This window comes from Heteronotia binoei, chromosome 12, assembly GCF_032191835.1.
Source record: "Heteronotia binoei isolate CCM8104 ecotype False Entrance Well chromosome 12, APGP_CSIRO_Hbin_v1, whole genome shotgun sequence".
In the NCBI taxonomy this organism is placed as follows: Eukaryota; Metazoa; Chordata; class Lepidosauria; order Squamata; family Gekkonidae; genus Heteronotia; species Heteronotia binoei.
The window spans coordinates 1,837,086-1,846,958 of record NC_083234.1 but is presented as its reverse complement, the minus strand read 5'-3'; the positions used below and the strand labels follow the sequence as shown (position 1 = coordinate 1,846,958).

The following is a 9,873-nucleotide window of genomic DNA, read 5'->3' as shown; positions in this document are numbered from 1 at the left end:
TCGGGGAGACCGCCCCCCGCTGCGCGCCTGAGGGGGAGGGGACGCGCACCCCCCTGCCGGGCCACGCCCCCTCCCCTCTGGGCTGGTCCCTCCCGGCCCTTCATCCCCCGCAGCCGCCCCCTTCCAACCTTTCCCTTGAACACAAGACTCCCGGTGAGGTCTTACCAGAGCAGAGTAGAGCGATACCATCGCTTCGTGTGATCTGGACACTGCTTCTGCTGATGCTTGAAGATGGCGATCCTGTCACCTCCCAGCCGCCTCCTCTCCAGGCTGAACAGGCCCAGCTCCTTCAGCCTTTCCTCACAGGACTCAGTCTCCAGACCCCTCACCATCTTTGTTGCCCTCCTCTGGACCCATTCCAGCTTATCTACATCCTACTTAAAATGTGGTGCCCAAAACTGAATACAAGACTCCAGGTGAGGTCTTACCAGAGCAGAGTAAAGCGATACCATCACATCACGTGATCTGGACACTATACCTCTGTCGATACAGCCCAAAATTGCATTGGCCTTTTTAGCCACCACATCACACTGTTGACTCATGTTCAGCGTATGATCCGCTAAGACCCCTAGATCCTTTTCACACATACTACTGCTATGGCAAGTCTCCCCCATCCTATAACCATGCATGGGATTTTTCCTACCGAAATGCAGCACTTTACATTCATCCCTGTTAAAATTCATTTTATTGGTTTTAGCCCAGTTTCCCAGCCTGTCAGGATCATCCTGTGTCCTGTTTCTGTGTTCTTCTGTATTTGCTACCCTTCCCAATTCAGTATCATCTGCAGATTTAACAAGCATTCCCTCTATTCCTTCATCCAAATCATTGATAAAGATGTTGAACAAAACAGGCCCTAGGACAGATCCTTGAGACACTCCACTTGTCACTCCTCTCCAAGAGGATGAGGAACCATTCACAAGCACTCTTTGGGTGTGATCTTTCAACCAGATCCACCTAACGGTAACAGGATCCAAACCACACTTTACCAACTCGTCAGCATGTATTTATTTCCTGATAAACGTTGATCTTCCAGTAAGTACCCTTTTTTAAAGGGTAGGAAGTGTTGGTGACTCAAATCCATTTTCTGAGGTGAGAGTTCTTTCAAATTGATGTATTTTTTCTCTTTCCAACCTACACAGACATGTACCTCCATGTGCAGGGGGGGAGAGAAAGAGAGAGAACCCCTCCCCTCCCTGCCGGCTTCCTGTTGCTGACTTCAGAAAAGTTTTCTTGCTGCTTTCCTCTCTCAGCTCAAGTTGGCAGCCAGCAAGACCTGCTGCTCTGTGTCTCTTCCTGTTGCTCAAAGGGAAGAAGCCGCTGGAGCTTAGAAGAAAGCATGGGTGGCTGCCAGCATCTCCTCATTGTGATGGCCCTTGCACTGATCGTCAGAGGTAGGGTCTGATTGTGGGACAAGCCTCAGGTGGATGGAGCAGGTCTTGGTTGCCCCTGGAACCCCAGCTCACCATCAGACGATGGAGATCAGTCCTCCTGGAGAGGGTGGGCTCTGTGGCATAGTACCCCACTGAGGTCCCTGCCTCCCCAGGCTCTGTCCCCAAATCTCCAGGAGTTTCCCAACCCAGACCTGGCAACCCCACCCCCCTCCAATCCCCAGCTGGTGACCAAGGGGGCCTGGCAACCCTAGTTCGGGCAGAGGCAGCAGGTTGATCCAGCAATGCAGGCAGGAGGGAAGAGGAGGGAGACAGGCTGCCAGCCTCCAGGTGGGGCTCGGGTGCTCCGGGAATTACAACTCATCCCCAGACCTTAGAGATCAACTTTCCCCAGGACAAGGCAGCTTTGGAGGGTGGATGACTCTGTGGTGCCCCATCACTGCTCAGCAGCCTTCCACAGTCTCCTCCCTCCACAGTCTCCCTCCTTCCACAGTCGGCTCCCTCTGTGTGGTGCCCCATCGCTGCTGAGCAGCCTTCCACAGTCTCCTCCCTCCACCAGCACTGCTCCCTCTGAGGTGCCCCATCACTGCTGAGCAGCCTTCCAGAGTCTCCTCCCTCCACCAGCACTGCTCCCTCTGTGGTGTCCCATCACTGCTGAGCAGCCTTCCAGAGTCTCCTCCCTCCACCAGCACTGCTCCCTCTGTGGTGTCCCATCACTGCTGAGCAGCCTTCCACAGTCTCCTCCCTCCACCAGCACTGCTCCCTCTGTCGTGTCCCATCACTGCTGAGCAGCCTTCCAGAGTCTCCTCCCTCCACCAGCACTGCTCCCTCTGTGGTGTCCCATCACTGCTGAGCAGCCTTCCAGAGTCTCCTCCCTCCACCAGCACTGCTCCCTCTGTGGTGTCCCATCACTGCTGAGCAGCCTTCCACAGTCTCCTCCCTCCACCAGCACTGCTCCCTCTGTGGTGTCCCATCACTGCTGAGCAGCCTTCCACAGTCTCCTCCCTCCACCAGCACTGCTCCCTCTGTGGTGTCCCATCACTGCTGAGCAGCCTTCCAGAGTCTCCTCCCTCCACCAGCACCCCAGTCCCCAAGGATTTCCCAAGCGGGGGTTGCCAGTCCTAGCTGGGGGACCAAGATGCAAGGAAGAGAAAGAGGAGAGAAAGATCACTGCTTTGGGGGGTGGGGTGGGGTCTTTTCACCTGTTACCTGTACCTCAGAAGTGCTCCTCAGAATATGCATATGTCAGAAGTTGCCAGTGCACTTGGAAAGTCGATTCTTCTACCGCATTGGCTTTCCATAGTTCATTCTGAAAAGCAATAGGTGCTGCAGATGCTGCTGCCCCCCCCCCCCCCCGGAAAACCATGGTCAGAGAGCAGAAGGCAGCCCAGAACTAGCAGGACACATGCATGCTGTGAGAACAAGGGAAGAAGAGCAGAGTCAGGCAGGGAGGGGAGAGCCCCTAGTCTGCCATCCTGAATTCCCCAGTGGCCAAGCAGGTATCTCCGGGAAGCCCACCAGCATGGCCTTCTCTGACTTTGGCCTCCAAGCCACAGGCATTCAGTGTTCTCATCCTCTGGACAGAAAGATATAGCCCTGGCTTGTACCGGCATCCTCTGGAGCTGGCTTGTACGTTTCTGGAGCTGTGGCAGAAATTCTGTCAGCACTTCCATTTTCAGTGCCAGCCTAAGTGTTCTGGAGAGCTCTGAGCCTCTAGACCTTCCACCTCGAGTTCCTTCTAGCTAATTCCCCCCTCCCCCCCAAAGGATTGTTGTATTTCCCCATTCTGTGTGAACATGGTGGCCAGCCATCCTTCCACTTTCCCGGCAGCCGCAGAGGCTGGCCTGGTGCTTTTGGGCAGCCGGTGAGCTGGGCATGCCCGTCCCCAGCCCCAGGTCTTGGGTTTGGGTGGTGCACCCCACCTGGCAGTGACTGGTCCAGAGGCTGTTCCGAGAGCCAGTGTGGTATAGTGGTGAAGTGCACAGACTCTTATCTGGGAGAACCAGGTTTGAGTCCCCACTCCTCCACTTGCAGCTGCCGGAATGGCCTTGGGTCAGCCATAGCTCTTGCAGAGCTGTCCTTGAAGGGGCAGCTGCTGTAAGAGGTCTCTCAGCCTCACTACCTCACAGGGTGTCTGTTGCGGGTGGGGGGAAGGGGAAGGAGATTGTGACTGCTCTGAGACTCTGAGATTCAGAGTATCGGGTGAGATATAAATCCAGTATCTTCCATTTAGCTGCCGTGACCAGAAGCCTTGGAGAGCAGCAGCCCATCTCTGATCCGTCTAGTCACCTTTCACAGCCACCTACCTCAGTGGCCATGAGTTCCACAGGTTCCGCTGGCAGATCCCCTTTCTGATGGGTGCCTGATCCAGGCTTGGGCACCTAGCCTAGAGCACATTTGGCATGCCACCCTTGTCGCTGGAGGGCAGCGGCTGCTTCTCAACCTCTCCATCTCTCTCTCTCTCTCTCTCAGGGATTGTTGTCATCGCTGGGAACTCTGGCCAAGGTACAGACTGACCCTCCTTGTTTTCACACTCTTCCCTTGGACAGCTCTTTGAAAAGAAGCCATCATGCCCCCCCCCCGCCCCATTTCTTGCCTGTCTTGTTTATGACTCCGCAGAGGTATCCCACTCTCTTAAGAGCTGCCTCTGACAAGACCATTGCTACATATCTGGTTTTCCCATCCTGAATTCCCGCAGAGACCTGTGAGCACTGAACTGGTGGTCCCTTGTCCTGAGAATCAGAGGCCTGGGCATTTCGCCCGCCGGCCCACTTGCTCCAGAGGCTTAGGCGAGAGCGTGCTGCCCAGAGGCGTGGGGGCTGCAGGTGAAGCAGCTCCTTCGGGCCCCTGTGGTGATGCCTCCCCCCTCCCTCCCCTCCCCTGTTGGCTTTGCAGGTGTTTCCATCCAGGTGAAGCATGAAAAGAACCGTGTCTTCCTGCACTGCAAGGTGGAAAAGGACCGCTCAGTGCTGGGCTGGAGCAAAGATGGCAGCAACATCGGCGGTGCAAATACCAGCAAGCTGCTTGTGGGCTTGGCCACGGAGGACCCCAGAGGCCTCTACCAGTGCCGCTCCACGGAGGGCAATGCATCCCTGCAGCTGTACTTTCGAAGTGGGTGAGCCCCTCTGGCAGGGCCGCTAGACCTGGGAGTCCCAGACGTGGCCCCACAGGAGGCTCTGGGCTTGGAGCAAAAACTCTAGCATTATTATTATTTATTAGATTTATATCCCGCCCTCCCCACTGAAGCAGGCTCACGGTGGCTATGGCGGCGGGGGGGGGGGAGTTGCTACAAAACCATAGAGTTTGCCCAAAAAACGGAGCATAAGTGCAGGATGTCCCTGGTGCAATGACGCCACTTCAGGGTGATGTCCTCGTGTCAGGGATGTCGCAGGACCCCCCACCTGAGCACCCCGGAACCTGTGAGCCCCCCATGCAGCAGCTGAGTGATAATCGTGGCCTGAGATTCCCCCCTCCCTTGAGGAGGCACATGCTGGCCTCTTCCGCCCAGGAAGTCTGTCCCCCCACCAAAGCCGGAAGTGCTCCTCCCCCTGCAGTTAAAGGGGAGCATCCATATGATATTGATACATGATGCATGTGGCCTGGGAGGGGCGGAGCCTGCAGAGTGGCTGTGGGGAGGGAGGGAGCAGGTGGCAGCAGGAATGGGAGGGAGGAGGCAGCCCAGAGTTCCCCTGCAGGCCGGCTGGTGTGGCTGGATTGGCCTTTTGCCCCCCAGCCTCTGGCAGGGAAGGGAGGGGGAGGGGAGGCCCCCTGCAGAGGTCTCCTTTGTGACCCAGATCCTCCCATTGAGTCCTGAAGGGATCTTCCCTCTTCCAGAAGGGAGCATTTGGCTTCACACTGTGGGTCTGTGTCAGAGCAAGGCAATGCTCAGCTCTCTGGGATGCTGGATCCAGCCGGGGTGTGATGCGGGAACTGGAGATCCAGCCTCCTGCCAGCATCAGACCAGGCAGAGGAGACTGGTGCCATTCTCATTTCTCTTTTGTTAGAAGGAAAGTAAATCCAAAGCTCAGTGGCTTCTGTGAATATCAAGCTCGGGGCCTTCCGGCTGGCCTCCTCCATCCCGGCTGGGTTTGAAGCTCACGGAAGCCAAGAGAACCAAGGCTGAGTCCAGCAGGGCAGCTTGAAGGCCAGCCCAGTTGTAGTCCTTGTGGTGTGGCCCCGCCCACTTCTTGTACCTGAAAACAAAAGCTCCTCCCTTCCCTTGAATGAAACTTGGCCGGTCTTCAAGGTACCCCGGCTGCTGCATTCAGACTTTGTCCTGTTGCTGCTTCTGACCAAGGGAGCTGCCTACCAGAAGCCAGAGGAGAAGAGGCAAGGGGAGCGCCAGGGAGGTCCCCCCCCCCCGCCGCCCGCAGAGCTGGAGGCTGAGCAGAGGAGCTCGGTGGGCAGAGGATCCCTTCCCCCACCTCGCCTGTTGTCACGCAGCATCTGCACTGTCAGGCTGTCCTGGGATCCCATTTCCTGGGGTGGGGGCATCCCAGAGAGGGCATCCAAGGCACTGCATGTGGGGGGGGGGCGGGGGGAGGTTCTGCCCTGTTCATTGGCTGGGGGGGGGGGGTTGCTGTGTTGGCCACGCTGGCAGAAACTGGCTGTGGCACAAGGCCAAGCGTAAACGCTGCAGAGTAAGCAAGGGGGGTGATTGCCCTTCAGGCAAGGTGTAAAGGAATACAACTGAGGGCAAGAATGTTTCCGGAACAGATTGTAAGTGGGTGGCGAAAGGAGGGGCAGGCAGTCTGCACATGCTCAGCAGCATATCTGGACTCGGGAGGGAGGCTGTCTGTGCCAGGCCCACACTCACGCTCTCTCTTGCCCTTGCACAGTGTGCCAGTATTGCGTCCAGCTGAACGTGGCCACAGTGCTGGGGATTGTGGTGGCCGACTTCATTGCCACGGCGGCCCTTATGGGGGCAGTGTGGTGTCTTGCTGCACAGGAGCCGGGCCAGCCCTCTAGAGGTAGGAGGGGCTTTGGGGGGCGTTGGGGGGGTGGAGGAGAGGGGAGGCTGGCTGTGAAAGGGGGCTGGGAGAGTTGGGGGTCAGAAGACCAAAGCCAGGGGATTTTTTTTCAAGCTTCAAAAACTGGCATCAGCCTCTGACTTTGACATGATCAAGTTATGGCGACCCATCCGCCAGGCCCTCTGAACTCCCAGCATTTCTTTTTGAAAAATATCATTGTGCAGATACAAGAGGAAAGGTATGTTTCTGCAACTACAAGGGCTGTTGCCACCTGGAGATTTTTCAAAGGGGAGCGGGTGGGGGGGCAGCATCCAGAAAATGTCACCCCTGCTTTTTTCGGAGAGATGGCAGTCCAAGTGCCCTTGGGGGCATCATCGGCGGGCGGAAGCAGCTTTGGTGATGCTGTTCCAGAGCTGCAGAGGTCTCTGGCGTGCCACAGTCCCGCTTGATGTGGCCACTGGGGGTCCCTGCACTGTGCCTTGCTCCATCTGTCACTGGCAGGAGAGGGAGGCCAGTGGTGTTTGTGGCTCCTCCTGCTCGGGCCTGTCCCCTGTGGGGCAGAAGGGCACCCGTGTGAGTGGGCAGGGGGGTGGGGGTGCCCTTCTGGTGTCTCTGCGAGAGGTTTTAGAAGAGGGGGCTGCTGGGAAAGAAGGAAAGGTCTGGATGATGAGGATGGCCCCTGGGGGGCTGTAGGGGATGGGCAGCCAGAGGCCTCCCCCTCTCCCACTGGGGCCTGTCCTGGAGCTGGGGGTCCCCGGGCCTCACAGTCCCTCCCTTTCTTGTGTTGCCGAGTGGACCCCTGGGGGAGGAAGGAGAGCCCCTGCCCAAGAAGCTGGAACAAGCCGTGCTGGGGGGGGAGGGGAGGGGGGCTGCCTGGAGGGTGGCAGGCCGTGCTGGGGGGGGACGCTCGGAAGGGGTTCCAGCCAGGGAGCCTGCTGGTGGAGGAGGCCAGGGCCAGGGTTGGGGGGGGCAGTTGTTGAGACCCTGATGACCTGGCTCCAGGAAAAGAGGGCAGAGGGCAGGCATGCTGTGCTAGAGACCCCCTTCCTGGGTCTGCAGAGAGACCCACCCCCACCCCTGCTAACCAGGGCTTTTCTGCCTTTGGTCTCTGCAGCTTCTGACAAGCAGGCGCTGTTGGCCTCCGACCAGCTCTACCAGGTGAGTGAGAGCTTTGGCCTCTCTGGCCTCCCCAGCGGCTGCCCCCCTCCCCTGGCTTCTGCTCTGTCCTTTCTGCCCTGGCCGCCGGGACATTGGGGCTCTTGGCCCTACGTGGGAGGAGGGCATCTGACTTGCCACTTGCAGAGGGGGCTGCTGGGGAGAGCTTGTGTGGAGAGGCTGGCATGGGGGCTTGGGCACATTCGCAGAGGAAGAGGAGAGGCCTCATGCCTGCTGTGGGCCCTGATAGCAAAAGAGACGTCCATGTCCAAATCCCAGATGCAGAGGGACAAGAATGGGGGAGGCTGCTTGTGGCCCTGCTGGGCTCTTCTCCTGGGCTTCGGGGGCTTCATGAGCATCTGGACAGATGCCTGTCCTGTCTCAGACCCGGGCAGGGATGAGACCCTCCCCGTCTGCGGCCATCCACAGCCAGAGGCACAGTGAAGTTGTTAGGACCCTTTATCTTCCCGAAGAGGAGCAGTGTGCAAATGGGCTGCTGAACACACAGGGAGGCTGGCTCAGAAGTGGCCCCAAGGTCTTGGCTGCTTTTGGGAGGATGCAGCTGCTGCTGGCAAGCGCTAAACGTGGGCCTCTCTTTCTCTCCCTCCCCTCTGCCTGCCGCAGCCTCTTGGAGAGCGCCACAATGGGCAGTACAGCCACATTGGAGTGGCCAAGGCCCGCCGCCGATGAGAATGAGAAGGGATCGCTGCTGGCCTGCCGAGGAGCGCCTGGCTCAGAGTGGCCGCACTTGACATCTGGCTGCCGCTGACCGTCCTTCCTTTGGGAAGGGGGGGCTGCTGGGGAGCAGGAGGTTTCAAGCCACAGCCGTCCGTCCGTCAGAGGAGCCGGCTCCATTTCCCATCGCCCCGCAGAAGCAGCTGGCCCTTCTGGCTTCGCAGAGCCAAGCAGCTGCCGGCTGAGTGTTGCTGGTCCAGGCCTGGATTTGAGCTTCCCTGTCTCTAAAGAAGAGGAACGGGAGATGCTTGCTTGTTCCTTCCACTTTGTCCAACAAGGGAGTGGCTGGTCTTTGGGAAGAGGACTGCGAAGTCTTGTGGACTGTCTTTGAACATGTGGTGTGGTTTCTGCAAGGGGAGGTGCCTTTCAGGTAAAAATGGACCCCCAGTACCAACATTCCCGGTTTAATGACTGGGGGCTCCATTGCAGAATAGGGCAAAGAATCTTGAACCCAGGGCCTGGTCTTCACTTACATTGGTGGAGGGCTGACTTGAAAGAACTGCAGCCGCTCCCACCCCCACCCAGCTGTCTTTGCAGCGCCCCCCCCCCCCCAGCTCCTCAATAAACGCTTTGCTGGCTTGATTTCAGAAGTGTCCTCTGAAGAGCTGTGTGGGTTTGAGGCGAGAGGCAAGGGCAGGCTCCGAAGGCAGACAGAGCTGCTCTCCCTCCCCGTGCAGCTGCGCTTGCTGCAACCACATCCTGTGAACAGAGGCAGGGATGGGAGCTGCTCAACATTCTTGGGGGAGACCACAATGCTCCCCCTGCCCCTCCCCTGCCGTTGCCGCTTCCTGTGCCAGGCTGCCTCCTGCAAGGGAGGTCTCTGGGGGGGGGGGCCCTCTCGGCCGGGCAGCTGTGGGGCAGGAAGGCCTGGCCTGGCTTCTCCCTCTCTCTGCCGCAGGGGGCAGCCAGCAGGCCTTGCTTCTGCCAACCCCTCCACCCAAGCCTTGAGCTGGGCTGAGCTCTCCTGCCCCCCCCCCAACAAGAAGCTGCTCAACTGTGGGATGGTTGGGGGGGTTCTTGTGTTCAGGGTTCAGCAATGGGGGGCCTTCACTGTTGCCTCTGGCCGCCAGGGAGGGGGTCCTGCTTTGCCCCCAGCAGTAGTACCAACCCCCCCCCCCACTCCTTGACAGGGCCAAAGAAGACACTCCGGTGAGCACTTTCTGACTGTGGAGGAGGAGCAGGAAGCTGGAGAGGCTGGGCCTGGGGGAGGGCTGAGCTGGGCAGGAGGCAGGGGCAGCGGGGAGGGCTTTTCCAGGCGGCTCAACTCGGGGTAGAGGCCATGTTCGGAGGGGCACCTTCTTGGTGGGGGGGAGCACACCCCATGTCCTTCCTCCACCAGCAGGCCTCTTTCATCACAGCATTAACCAACAGTAGAACAAAGTGGGAGTCAAGTTGAACCTTTAAGACCAACTTAGTTTTATTCAGAACGTTAGCTTTCGTGTGCTCTAAGCACACTTCATCAGACGAGGAATCCGGCACAGCGTGCAGAGACAGACATAGCTGGTAGGCAATGGCTCAGAATGTAAAATGACAGAATAGTAAAATTATCTGGTAGGCAGTGCCATTGGATCTTAAATCTGCACCATTTTACATTTTGAGCCATTGCCTACCAGCTATGTCTGTCT

General features: G+C 58.2%; 1 protein-coding gene across 1 annotated transcript; it reads left to right on the top strand.

Moving 5' to 3' along the window:
* Positions 1 to 1,249: 1,249 nt before the first annotated feature.
* On the top strand, positions 1,250 to 8,835 carry LOC132580635 (T-cell surface glycoprotein CD3 gamma chain-like). Its single transcript, XM_060251608.1, has 6 exons — positions 1,250 to 1,391; positions 3,861 to 3,893; positions 4,284 to 4,499; positions 6,227 to 6,358; positions 7,473 to 7,516; positions 8,138 to 8,835. Exons 1-6 carry the CDS (start codon positions 1,337 to 1,339, stop codon positions 8,201 to 8,203), a joined length of 546 nt encoding a protein of 181 aa, XP_060107591.1. The 5' UTR covers positions 1,250 to 1,336; the 3' UTR covers positions 8,204 to 8,835.
* Positions 8,836 to 9,873: the final 1,038 nt, after the last annotated feature.